Source organism: Chrysemys picta, chromosome 9 (genome assembly GCF_011386835.1).
Source record: "Chrysemys picta bellii isolate R12L10 chromosome 9, ASM1138683v2, whole genome shotgun sequence".
NCBI lineage: Eukaryota > Metazoa > Chordata > Testudines > Emydidae > Chrysemys > Chrysemys picta.
Window position 1 is genome coordinate 5,423,235 of NC_088799.1, and position 13,598 is coordinate 5,436,832.

Genomic DNA, 13,598 nt, shown 5'->3' on the forward strand with positions numbered 1-13,598 from the left:
AACTCCACGTTCAGATGAGTTTCTCACACCCCACACCAAACCGCGGGGCAGCCGCAGCCATGCCACCCGCTGCTCCATGCCACGGGGGGGTGTTTAGTCCGGGCGGTTAGTACACTCCGTGACGTGTGCTCCACGCACACACCCCTCGGGCACGCTCTCCACTCCCAACGTACCCGCCGGAGCTTTTTAGAGAGCTGCCTTTTCTTATACCACCGGGGACGCTTAAAGAGCTTTCTGAGAGACCATCTCGGGCCCTGAAAACCAACAGCAAACGACCTGTCAAGGCGCTGCGTGGGCGACGCCCCCGGGCTGCTGGTGAAGGCCGAGGGCCGCTGTGCTTGACTCGGTGCTGATCCTTGGCCGTTCCCTAGATCTTACCCACCATCCCCGTCCTCCTGCTCTCCCTATTCATACACAAAGACAACAGGAGCCAGAAGAGTGCAAGGCACCCGCCTGGCAGCGCTGCAGCTAACTGTGTGGAAGGGACATAGCTCTGGGAGTACGTGAGGGACGTGATCAGTGCCTTCCCTCCTCTTCTATAGCCACAGAGAGGTGGAGACAGGCTGCAGCCCTGCATTCAGGACTGGCAGAAAGCACCAGATATGAGCTTCATACAAAGAATTCCCTCGCTGGTGTGGGCGGTGGGTTCTCCGCCCTCTAGATTTAAACGAATCCCCTTGATTTCGCATCCAGCTTCCGTCCTCGCGCCCTCTATGCATCAGTGCGACTGCCCCCAGCGAGGCCTCTCCCCACACGCCTACCTTCTGGGGGGCATCCTGCTCTGGGACTAGCCAGTCCAGTTCAGAAGCGGCTGGGAGCTGCATCCCTTCGAACTGCTTCAGCAAGCCCATGGCCACGGCCTCCGCTGAGTTCGAATGGAGGAAGGAGTGGGATCTGCACAGCAAGAGAGGACGATCAGCACCGCAACAGACGAGGCATAACCCCCCACCCCCAGCCAGGGTGCAAAGGAGATCAAAGCCTGGGTCTCCTGACTGGTGACCCTCCCAGCCCCACTTGTGAGCGTTTGCACTGACAATGACGACTCATCTTAGAACATATTGTCTCAAGTAAGACTCACAAACTACATACAGGAATCACTTCTCCCACACGGCTACCTCTGGGGTGGGGCGCACCCAGGGCATAGCACTTTGGGACGGGGCATCACAGAGCCTGCAGGGGGGTTGGGAGGCAGAATGGAACGAGCAAAGCTGGAATCCGGACAAGACACGGGAGAACACACAGTATAAAATGACAGGTGATCTTTGCCAGCAGGGACTAGTTTTACATGTCGTCCAACAGACAGAGAGGGCCCCGCCCCCAGCCTTCTGGAAAGCTGCCAGTGATAACAGACCAATGATATTTCCAAGGGACTGTGATGACCCATCCTCTCCCTCAGCTGGGAAGAGTAATGAGGAGGCAGATGGCTCAGTCTCCTAGGGAGGAGGAGTGCCTTCACCCACTCAACAGCGCCTCCTCTGGCCAGTTAAGGAGTAGCACTGATGAGTCCTGTCCAGCTCCTGGTTGTAAGGATGGTGACTGCAACACAGGACTTCAAGTAAGACTACAGAAATGGGGTGGTGGGAGATTGGGGTGAACCTTAGGTCTGACTGGGAGCCTGGTGGGGAATGCATGTGTCCCCATCGCCTTGGGCTGTCTTCCCTAATTCACCGTGGTTCCTGTTCCCAGCCCCTTCTCCTTTCACTGACAGTTTATTAGAGGAGTCGGTGGCAGAAGAGACCAATTTGTGTGGAATCTAATCCATGCCCAACCCACGGATCGGTCCCTCATGCAGGGAATTCCCAAGCCCCTCAGCATTCAACTTACGTTTCCATTTGCCCATCTCTCCCCCCTCCCGCCCCCAGGACTGTCCCCAAAACTGAGCCGCGGTGAAGATCAAAGCCTCGCGCTCTGGCGGTGGGACATACATGGATTCCGAGGAGAGGAAAGACTTCCTGCTAGACGCTGCATCCCGCTTGATGTCCGCATCTGCATCAAGGAGAGAGAGGGCGGAGCAGAGAGTTACTCCTATTTTAAACAAAGGCGAAGCAGTTTTGCATTACAAACCATCACACTGTTTTAAAAGCAGGTGAGCTACAGCACCTATTTCTACCAGTGACAATAAGCAGCAGCTAGAAAGTCCGGGATGTGAACTAGTCAGTCACCTGGTCAATCTACAGGGGAGAGATAAGAACCTATGGCTGAGAGATGAAACTACGGTGGGGTTAGAGTGGAAATGTTACAGTTTGTACAGGGCACACACTAGCTACCAGCGGTTACGCAGCTTAGAGAAATCCACACGCACACAAACTTGGGGCTGGGAGGGCGGGACACTGGGGTTAGTTAAGAAGTTTAGTAGCTTATTAGGTTTTATGCACAGCATTAATACTGCAAGGGATTGGCGATGGGACACAGGCCCGTCACCGCTACTATTCTGGTTCCAAACCAGCCCAGCTCATATGCCGATGGCTTGTCAGCAGCCCACGTGGCAGGAGTTGGAGACCTGAGTTCATCTCCCAGTTGACACAGGTCAATGTCACAAAAGCCACACGGCAAGTGGCAGTGGTCGGCAGCCTTGGTGGCCACCCTCTGCTGAGGCACCCAGGATCAAACGGGCCACAAAGAAGGATCACTTTCCACCCTACAGGGGAGGACCTTAAATCCAGGTGTAGCATCTGTGCATGTTGCTACCACACTGCTCACACTGCCCCCTTGCAGATCTCTAATAACTACTGAACACGGACCCTTAGGTGGGCTGGCCTACACCACAGCTAACCCTTGGCCAGCATAACAGTTTGACCACTTATTCCTACTTTTTGCTATCTGTCCATACTCCAGTCCTGATCTATGGCAGCATTTCGCTGCTCATCCCCGGACCTTCTCTAGTGAGGGACTTTGTCAAAGACTAGCTGAGAGCCCATAATAATTATGCCCACGGGTTCCCTTTTAGTCAAGGTTCAGTTCATGCGCTCAAAGAATTCTAAGAGCTGGTTTTGCTGCCACCATACAACAGTGTTTAAACATGGTGGAACGTGGCCACTAGACGCTGGCAACTGGACCCAGCCGCTCAGCAATTCAGGCTCCTCGATGTCACAGCTTTGGGGGTTACACTGTACTGGGACGTGACGGCAGCAGAACTCCTCTGGGGTTTGCACTCCAGCCCCTACAAGGGGGCTGGTGAAACATCTTGACACTGAGGATCAAATTCAGCCCTGAGGTAAGTGGGTACGATACCCACCAGTCATGAGAATAATCCTGCTTACATCCAGACTGGATTTGGTCCCATTATCCCTGGAAACCCAAGTCAGCCTTAAAAACACTGTTGACTTGTGCATGTCCTGTCTGTACTGTCCTGCCAAGCCCACGAGCAGCGTGAGGCAGGGCTTGGCTAGGGAGGCTTGGACTGCCCTATTGGTGGAAACTTAGGTTTTAACACCAAGGAACTTACAGAAAAAGGGAGAAAATATGATGGATCAAGACAGGAAAGAGGCCAACCCTCAAAATTCATAGGGACCCCCTCAAGGAAGGTAAGAGGAGACCTAGAGAGGCAGCTGGGTCTGGTTAATGGGTGCGTAGTTGTTGGTTCAGCTCTCAACTCCTCTCCCCCAAGTAGGCTGGGTACTGAAATAGACGAGTTGCTTGCTGATTGCTGCAGGACTCTTGTCAGTTTCAGTCCCAGCTCGGAAGGAGGGAGCAGTGGGGCACAGCAGAGGGGCAGCACATAGTGGCAGGGAAACCCAGAATGCCCAGCACTGGGATCTTTTCAGCAGGGAAGGTGGGATTCTCCATGGGACAGTCCTTGGGAAAGGAAAGGGTGTGGGGCTTTCCAAAGGATCAGGACAGCTGTTTGTATAGCCAGAGGGTACGACAACAAAGGCCCTGATCTCAAATACTCACAACCTAAGAAACAGGGGTGCATGCGTTAAATGCTGGGCTAAATCTTAAGTGTCTCCTTCAAGTATCTTTCTAGACTTGAGTCAACAGGGAGTCCAGGATAGAGGATTAGCCATAACCCTTTAGCAGCAGGCAGCTACCAGTCTGATACCTGTTGCTAGCAGGTGGTGCACTCAGGGTTAGGAAACCCATGTTATCTACCACCCGGTAACAACCGAAGCTTTGTAGCTACACAGAGAGAGAGGAAGTGGCCTCCCCACCCAGCAGAATTGCTGCCTGAATGGGAGAGGAAACCAGCCTCTCTCGGTCCTTATGGAATGGCTCTGAGAGATCCCAGGCTAAGACAGACCCAGGCAGACAGAGGGCGCACATGTACAGCATTGTGTGAGCACTGTGGGGCAGGGCCAGCACATGCAGCCAGGGTGAGCAGTGTTCAGCAGGCATCTCGCGGGAGGATTCAAATCTGAACCCCACCTCCCCAGCAGGCTGAGGTGTCAGAACTAGGAACCCCTCTGCCCCCTCTCCCCACTCCAAATATATCTTCCAACCTAGGTGTTTCCAATTCAAGTGAAATGCTTTGGGCACAGCCACCCAAAATGCCTCTTTTTTGGGATGGGGTGACCACATCTGCATGCAGTATTCAGGATGTGGGCATATCATCCATCTTATTATCTATCCCCTTCTTAATGATTCCCAACATTCTGTTCGCTTTTTTGACTGCCGCTGCACATTGAGTGGATGTTTTCAGAGAACTCTCCACAATGACTCCAGGGTCTCTTTCTTGAGTGGTAATAGCTAATATAGACCCCATCATTTTATACGTATAGTTAGGATTATGTTTTCCAATGTGCATTACTTTGCATTGATCAACATTGAATTTCATCTGCCATTTTGTTGCCCAGTCACCCAGTTTTGAGAGATCCTTTTGTAGCTCTTCGCAGTCTGCCTGGAACTTAACTATCTTGAGTAGTTTTGTATCACCTGCAAATTTTGCCACCTCACTGTTTACCCCTTTTTCCAGCTCATTGATGAATATGTTGAACAGGACTGGGCCCAGTACAGACCCCTGGGGGACACCACTATTTACCTCTCTCCATTCTGAAAACTGACCATTTATTCCTACCGTTTGTTTCCTATCTTTTAACCAGTTACCAATCCACGAGAGGACCTTCCCTCTTATCCCATGACTGCTTATTTTGTTTAAGAGCCTTTGGTGAGGGATCTTGTCAAAGACTTTCTGAAAATCTAAGTACACTATATCCACTGAATCCCCCTTATCCACATGCTTGTTGACCCCTTCAAAGAATTCTAGTAGATTGGTGAGGCATGATTTCCCTTTATAAAAACCATGTTGACTCTTCCCCAACAAATCATGTTCATCTGCGTCTGACAATTTTGTTCTTTACTATAGTTTCAACCAGTTTGCCCAGTACTGAAGTCAGGCTTACCAGGATTGGTAATTGCCAGGATCGCCTCTGGAGCCTTTTAAAAAAATTGGCGTCACATTAGCTCTTCTCCAATCAACAGGTACAGAAGCGGATTTAAACGATAGGTTGCATACCACAGTTCAAGGCTACAGAGGGAGTCAGCCTTTCACTAGTGCTGCATTGGCGGAGAAAAGCTCTCGTGACACTGCCGTCACTTTGAAAGCAGCTTTCTCTGCCTCTCACAGCGTACGCACGAAGATTCTGGCCCCTTAGCACCTGTGTCCCTAGAGAAGCCTTTAACACCTCTGATCAACGGCGCTATTGTCTGTCTTGGAATCACAGCGGGCTGGGAGCTGTAGGGAAGCTACATTTTAAAGCACAGCTGGTCTCTCTGCAGTAATCTAATCTCACCTCTTGGGTTACAGCAGTTATGTGGCCAATACTTTACCTTTAATGGCTGCAGCACGTTTAAACGGAATCACTGCTCTGCTGTTTGACTTGCCAGGCCAGATACACCTCTGTTGAGGTTCTAGGCACATCACAATGTTCCACCGTAATGTGGCAACACAGAGCCTGGGCAAGCAGCCAAGCGATTGAGCCCTTCGCTATATTTTCCCACCTATCTGCCATCCAGTGCCTGCGTCGCCAGCTCCTTTCCCTTTGCCACTCAGACGACATTATTGGTCGTTCCCAAAGGCCCCTGCAGGAAGGACGAGCTGAGGAATTCTAGAGAGCAACTCACAAGGAGCCAGCTACATGCACAGAGCCCTGGCAGGGGAAACAGCAAAAGGACAGTAGCTGGTGGATTAAGCTGGTGGTTTGGTGTCTGGTCTGAAGCCTGCCTGCTGATGCAGCGTGAACTGAGTTTTAGCAGCAGCTTTTAAGCCTCTGCTCTCCCTGTGGGCCCTTGACGCGCCCAGGCGACGCACACGGACAAGCACACACACACACGCGCGGCGCAGTGCACTCTGGGGTACTACCTGAAAACAAGGAAGCCATTGACACTGACAGGCCGTTCTTGGACATTTGAATCAGGTTAGATCCATCGTTACCATCTGCATAATACGGTGATGACAAAACATTTTGCTTCAGTGTTCGGCCCGGCCACAGAGAAAGGGTATCAACACAGAGGCAAGAGAGCAGGGCCTGCTGGCGCCCTTTGGGAGACATCCAGGGACAGCATTCAAACACCCTCCTTGGACTGCACTATCAAGTCAAACCTCTGAGCTACAGGGGGCCAAACCAGGGTTACGCTATCAACGTTCGTGGAGAGAGGATCAGGAAGATTGAGGGTGTCCATCACAGGGGCCTTTGAACTGCGCCCAGTCCAACCACCATTGTCCCAGCTGAAGCCTGGAGAGTGCTTGGTTAATGCACCTTTCAAGTCAGCCACAGGGGGCACTACTGAGCAACAAGAAGTGTCTATCCTGACCAACGCAGGAGGGAGGTGAGGGAGAGGGCTCAAGGCCAGGTCTCCTGCAGCACCCGCACCGACTGTGGGTGCTCCAGCCATGGAGGACCCCCGGAGAGAAAAATTAGCAGGTGCTGCTCAGCAGCACCCACCAGCAGCCAAGCTTCCCCTCTCCCCCCAGTGCCTCTCACCTGCTGGCAGCCGCGCTGAACTCCTCCCCCTCCTTCCCAGCACCTCCTGCCTGCCGCGAACACCTGTTTTGCGACGTGTAGGAATCTCCGGGAGGGAGGGGGAGGAGCGGGGACGGGGCGCACTTGGGGGAGGAGGCAGGGAAGAGGTGGGACAGGGGCAGAGCAGGGGCGGGGACTTGGGGGAAAGGGGTGGAGTGGGGGCGGGGACTGGGGGGAACGACGAGGAGGGCGAGCGCCCCCCAGCTAGAGGGGAAGTCGGCGCCTGTGTCCTGCGGGGAGCGCTCTAGCCCATGGGAGCCAGCCTGACTCTGTGTGAGCCAAAGTACCTTGGAGGTCAGGGTCTGTACACAGCCGTTGCCCCTGCTACAGAAAGACAGGGTTTAACAACGGGAGCAGACAGTCCCGAGACTGATTTGTCCAGTCCGTGGCTGGTTCAAGTGGGAAGAGCAGGACTGCGCAGGTTGGCATTCAAATCCTTTAGCTCCCCAACCTCAGCCTGACCATTCCCAGCCCGGAGGACTTTACACGTGAAAGGGATCTCGCGTAGGAAGCCAGCAACACAGCAAACGGAGGGGCTGTTAAGACCCTAATAGAGCTCTCAGAGGCAAATCATTCAGCCTTTATGTGCGCACAAGCCCACCTATCCAAAGGGAATCCGTTTACCGCAGTCCAGGGGTGGAATCAGGGGTCCCAGCTCAATTCACAGTTCAGTGTTACTCTAGAATGGCCATCTCTAAATGCAAAGGGACGTGCTCCTCCCCAGTGTAGCCCCAAGGAGGAGGTTGGCCCCAAATCTCCATCTGGTGCAGCTGCCCCATCTTACCTCTTATCTCGTACTCCTCCACGTCCTCTGCTGAGCCCGAGTCAGACAGCCACATGGAGTCACGGGAGCTGAACTGGGACTCACTGTCTGTAGCCACGAAGCCTGGAGGGGCAAAATGCAGAAGGTCTGAGAGACGTAGCCCCAAAGTCAGCAGAGGTAATTTAAGTGCGACACTGAGAACTGACAGAGGAGTTGGCCAGGGCGGGTAGTGCTGGGTGACTGGGGTGCCAGCGCGGACCCAGAATCGTCCTGCACCTTGACACCACCATGGTGTGTACATGATAAATACCCAGACAGACCCAGTGACAGCAGGCCCTCCACACGAGAGTCACCATCAATTCAGAGCTAGTGTAAGGTGAATTCCCGCAGCGCCCTGGTGCCTGTCACAGCATCTCAGGGACTGACAGAAAACGAGCCCCTGCTCTCCCCAGCCTGGCCCCGAAAGCAGCACTCACTGTCGGAGCCCACTTCCCGGTAGGCAGGGAGCACATGTTTGGTGCGGATCTGCTGGCGCCGGATGCGAATCTTCTGCTTGAGCTCCTGGATCTCCTTGTCACTCTCCTCTTCCTCCTCCTCCAGCCGCCGGTTCATCACGTTGCATTTCATCAGCTCGATGGCGGCGATCAGCGACTCAGAGATGCTGAAGTGAGCGTTTTCCTGGGAGGCAAAAGCCAAACCATTGAAAGAAAGCCGGGAAGTTGAGGTTCTCCGTAATGCAGCATTACATCCCCTACACCCCGCAGTAGAGAACCTGCCACTTGTAGAGGTGGCTATCTGGGATTTCCCACAGTAGAGGAAGACTTCACTAATAGGCGCTGACTCCGTGGGTGCTCCGGGGCTGGAGCACCCACAGGAAAAAAACCATGGTTTGAGAACCACTGTGCTAGGAGACCAGCTGGATCCAGTCAGGAAGGAGACACCTCAAGATGGTCACCTATCAGACCCCACTTCAGAGTTCTCGAGGGATGACGCCAGAACTATTTGTTCTGACGACTCGGGCTCGATCCCCATAGCCCATGGGAGTTTGACTGGGGGCCCAAGCCCGCCAACGCAGAGAGAAGCCTAGTGGAGAACAAAGAGTCCTGGTTGGCTTTGAAAGGACTCTTTCAGCGGCAAATCCAGACCGAGACACACGAAGCTGGAGGGGTGTCTGAAGAATCTAGGCCTGCCTGGGTCACCATTACAGGATGGTAGGACATTAGGGGTGACAGGTGTGTATTGGGTATTTTTAAATCCAACTGCTAAGGAAAAACACTTGGTCTGAAGGAGGCTGGGGTCACTCTCAGGGTCACAGGTGCCCAACGCAAAGAAAGGCAAGAGCCTGAAACCCAGCCGGGCCTTCAGGACAGTTGGCGTATGCAGGGCGCTGCGAGCGCATCCCAGTCTCAGAGGGAGATTCCTTCCCGGGAAAGGGGAGGGTTAGAGGCCCAGGACCGGAGCTGGGTGCACTCAGAGACGAGAAAGGGGACAGAGGTACCGCTAGCCCTGCCACTGTGACAGCCCCACTCTCCAATGTTCCACCGCCCGCAGGTCACACGGCACCCAGCACCCAAAGAGAGCAGCTGGCTTTGGCTTTTCCCAACTCAACACGAGTTGCAGGTTGCGACTCTGCACAGTTAAACAGCACAGGATCACATCAGCCAGGGAACAGTATGGGGCTTATAGAGAGGAGCAGGGGTGAAATGCTCTGTGATCCTTACACCTGAAAACCCCTCCCCCCACTTCCCGACTGCCTAAGGCTGGAGCAAACAGCGGATTGACTTCAGGGAAGACAGCAGTACGCAGCGCGGGGAGCCCCAGCAAGTGGCGATAAGCTCACGCTGCATTGCAGCCGTGCTCGCAGCCCCGAGCTATCAACACCAAAGAGCAAACCGAAGTGTGAAAGGAAACCGGCGAGTTCTCTGCGCAGCTCTAAGGCTGGAAACGCTACGGCACTAATACTGGCTTTTCGGTAGGGCTGCTTGCCGATGGACCCAGTCACTGACCCAGCAACCAAGGAACCCCTGCATCACTCCCCGGCTCTCTCTCACCTTCTCCAGGTCTGCACAGCTGCCGAAGTCCTGCTCAGACAGGTAACTGATCAGGGACTGTCCTTCCGAGGGTCTTCGGAACATCCCTTCCCCCGAACTCAGGTACTGGCCAGCATCTAGGAAAGCAAAAGACAAGCACATGAGGCAGAGGCATTTTGCAAACCCACAACGCTAAAGAGTCAGAGATCAGACCAGGCACGATTCCATTACCCGGCCCCAGCCGGCCCGGGGACATGCGGCACCATGCTGGCCTTAACACAGGAACTGCCAGACTAGAAGCAGTCGAGCATCCAGCCTCTGACAGTGACCACCAGAGGAAGGGGCAAGATCCCCACAGTGGGCAGGTTGCAGAGGGACAGTCTAATCTGATCCCTACTGGGGAGAGATCACAGCTGCTTAACTTTGGCCACTCAGCTCTGCTCCCCAGCCCCTCACAGCTGCTCTTAGATTTAGAGAGAGGCAGAGATTTCAGAGCACTGGCCTCACCCACACCCACGAGACACCATGCTCACGAGCAAAGCCCCACATGTGCACAGTCAAAAGCTGCCCCGCAAACGTGCGAGGACCCAGCCCCCGAACCCAGCCGTAGCAGTGGTTAACCCTTTCCACTCACCCCCTGCTCAACTCACCGTACTCCATGTAAAGGGAGCTGGGCGTGCTCACTTCGCTGCTCTGGGTGGAGCCGGAGACATGACCCGGCACCCTCGAGGCGTCACTCTGGGATTCTTTGAGAGAGACAAGAGCAAGGACACTTGTCAATAGCAGAAGGGCCCATCCGGGTGATTAACCCCAGCCTCTCGGGACCCAGTGGAAGGGAGCAAACGGGAAATCACAAGAACATCCCCCCACCCCAAAAAAATAGAAAAGGAATCAAAGGGGGGAGAAGAGAAGCCAGCTGGTCTCTGGGGAGAAAGAGGGCAGAGAGCTATACTGTATCCAGGCCAGTTCCAGGAGGGGGCAGTCCCAGGGCGAGGCACTTCAGGCAGCTAAAAGGCAAGGTGGCAGACAACAGGCAGCAATTAACAGCTTGCCAGGATTCATCTCCAAGAGCTGCTCCTCCATTAGATCGGCAGCTCCTGTGGCCCTGTTGCGCTCAGGAGGAGAGGGACAACGGAACAGCGTGCAAGAGCCGGGGAAGTGCAGAAGTCATTTGTTCCTCCAGCTAATGCAGCAGGGGACAGGGGCAGAACTAGGAAGGAGGCCCTGCTCGCTCCTGTGGTGGCAGGGTTGGGAAATACAACAGAGCCTGTTTGGAGCACTCAGCCCAGTCGGGGAGCACACTGCACCTCCTCGCCTTCAGCAACGCCCCCTCTGACAGAGAGGAACCCCCAGATGGTCCTGCTGGGCCACAGGGCGAGTGGCTAGGGACTCAGTAGTCCTGGAGGATGCCTAGGACAATGTGGGGGGAATCAGCGGAAGGAGGTGATTTCCAACTCCCTCTAGCCTCTGATTATAGCTGGGGAGAACGGAGCCTTCCAAGCACATTGGAGTCCCTGACTTTGCAGCAGCCGGGGCCTAAGGACTCCGGTCCCTGCAGCCAGCAGAGCACGGAAGGGTTGTGAAGGTGACCTATACGTGCTGCGCCCGGCGCCTCACCTTCCGCATGCACATGTGAGGCAATTCACGTCCTCACATGGGCAGAGCTCTTTGAGGGACTGCCTCTAGCCAGCCTAATCAGAGGTGAACACCTGCGGGAGGCTGCAGTCCCGTGAGGCAGCCTCTGGGATCGGATGGGCTGCGGCAGAGACCAAATGACTTGAGGACTGACTGATCCCAGAAGGGAAGCCCTTGGCCGCCGCTGGCATGAAAATGACGACTGAACACACACAAAGGAATGGGGAGAGCAATGGGACTGGACACGTGTGATGTGGAACATGCAATAGCTCCAGGCACTGGGAACAGGGAAGGGACCACTGGTGTCAACTCAACCGGCAGAGCAGCTCGCACTGTCCCGCTGTACCACTCCCCCAGTCCCACGCTTATGGCTCCAGGGTCCGGAAACACAGGAGGCAGCACAGGGCACGTGAGAGTGAGAACGCCTCTCCTACTGAACGAGTGTCGTGCTGGTGCAAGGATCAGACCCACAGGCCTGGGGACTGACCGGCTCTAGGCAAAGCACAAGCAGCTGCCCGGCAAGCATGCTTCAACCCCAGGTGGGAGGGTGTTCAGTCTCCAGTGCCAGCCGGGAGGTAGCTACCAGCTGAGACCACAAAACAGCTTCCAGGTGACCACACCTGACCTGGATGGGGTTTGAACCAGTGCTCTAGGGGCAGACACTCCGTATCTCATTACAAATCCCCAGAACTCAGCAGACCACCCCTGCTCAAGCACAAGCTTCCAGGAACTCATCTGCCACAGAGCAAAGAGCCACCAGAAACTGGCCCAGAAACAGCCTCAGGGCCACTGCCTGGCCCAGTGCATAGAACTGATCTCCAAACCTAGGGGAGCTGCCAGTTCCCCAAGCAGCAGCACCTCTACACAGCACGCTGTGGCAGGTTTTCTGAGAGCCCACAGAAGCCAGGCATCGTAACCTGCCAGCTCCATGCAGAGCAAGTGCTGCAGCAAGCGAGGTTGGGAGGGGACAGAATCTTGCGGAGATTCTGTACGAACAGCTGGCACGGCTGGGTGCATCTGCCAGTACGCCCCACCTGGGACACCTTTGCCGACTGCTCGGATAATATGCTCAGTTTTTCCAGCCAAGGAACTCATCGGGCTTCGTAAACATTAACAGTTCAAGCCTTCCTATGTCCCAGAAGGAATTAGCCCCATGTTACAGAGGGGAAGGCGACCCGAAGCGTACAGGTGAATGGCCTGGTTTGCCGAGATACTGAGCACCTGCAACTCTGTGCGAGTCGGGTCGTAAAACAACTTTCCCTGGTTCATATAGCAAATCCGAGCCCAGACGAGAACCCTGGAGTCTGATCTGAGCACTACACCACAGCTGTGGGCAGACTGCTTGGTACTGAGAGCACCACGTGCCCAGGAAATGCTGCTCCCAGCTCTGCTAATCCGATATCCTCCCACCGGGCAAAGGGGGAGAATTGCTGACTATTCAGAAGTATGGGCCATCCCTCCCTATCCCTTAGCCCCGCACAAGGGGTACAAGCTAGCCTGGTTTCCAAAGCAAAGGGGAGAGGATGGGAGCCAATCCAGGGACTTATCGGAAAACGCCACATAGTGCCATGCAGGGAAGCCAGATGCAATTCCTGGTCCAGCATGTTATGGCCCCAAACCAAGCAGGGATCCTCATTTAGGTCACATGCATAAACCTGGGGCTCCCTCAAAGCGCCATCGGCGACTCGGGGAAGGAGCGGCCTTTCTAAGTTGACACCAATGTGATAATGGAAATCCTGAACTCAATGCAATGATCACTGATGAGGGGGTGTCTACTGGCTCCCAAACCTGCCACTGGATCTTCTATTATAATGGTGATATCCCTGAGGCCTCCTAGGCAGACAGCGAGGAGGAAGAGGAGAGCATTAAGGAAGAGAAAACAGAGAGAGACTGGTTACTCACCGAGACAGGAGTCCCATTTCCTACCTGAAGGCAGTACCTGAGCCCTGAAGGGGCATCCCCTTGGGAACCAGCCTGGCTCCCCAGTACCCACCCGAAGAGGCCCCAAAAGGCCCAGTACTCACCCCCACAATGGGGAGCTGTTAAGGGAACGCACACACCCAGTCTATTCTGCCAATCGAACCGGACGAGGGTTCTACAGTTACAACACAGGACTGTCCCTCCATTCTGGGACCCGGCCCCAGCCAGGGCCATATCTGCAGTTCAGATGAGACCCTGGAGAGACGGTTCAGGGAGTCCCTCTGGGGGCGG

General features: G+C 54.7%; 2 protein-coding genes across 11 annotated transcripts in view; one reads left to right on the plus strand and one right to left on the minus strand.

The window, feature by feature from the left end:
• Nucleotides 1-13,598, plus strand: part of FYTTD1 (forty-two-three domain containing 1) — a 208,279-nt gene that overhangs the window by 142,927 nt on the left and 51,754 nt on the right. The gene's annotated exons all lie outside the window — the stretch shown is intronic.
• Nucleotides 1-13,598, minus strand: part of RUBCN (rubicon autophagy regulator) — a 60,143-nt gene that overhangs the window by 15,695 nt on the left and 30,850 nt on the right. For 3 of the 10 annotated variants that reach the window (XM_065557563.1, XM_065557564.1, XM_065557573.1), the window contains 9 exons: nucleotides 13,176-13,220; nucleotides 10,403-10,498; nucleotides 9,774-9,889; nucleotides 8,199-8,400; nucleotides 7,744-7,845; nucleotides 6,299-6,475; nucleotides 1,926-1,986; nucleotides 762-894; nucleotides 174-254 (listed from right to left, as the gene is read on the minus strand). In XM_065557563.1, coding sequence (XP_065413635.1) covers nucleotides 174-254; nucleotides 762-894; nucleotides 1,926-1,986; nucleotides 6,299-6,475; nucleotides 7,744-7,845; nucleotides 8,199-8,400; nucleotides 9,774-9,889; nucleotides 10,403-10,498; nucleotides 13,176-13,220 — 1,013 coding nt within the window. The remainder of the gene's footprint in view (nucleotides 1-173; nucleotides 255-761; nucleotides 895-1,925; nucleotides 1,987-6,298; nucleotides 6,476-7,743; nucleotides 7,846-8,198; nucleotides 8,401-9,773; nucleotides 9,890-10,402; nucleotides 10,499-13,175; nucleotides 13,221-13,598) is intronic. The other 7 variants (XM_065557566.1, XM_065557568.1, XM_065557569.1 and 4 more) reach the window with 5 other exon arrangements.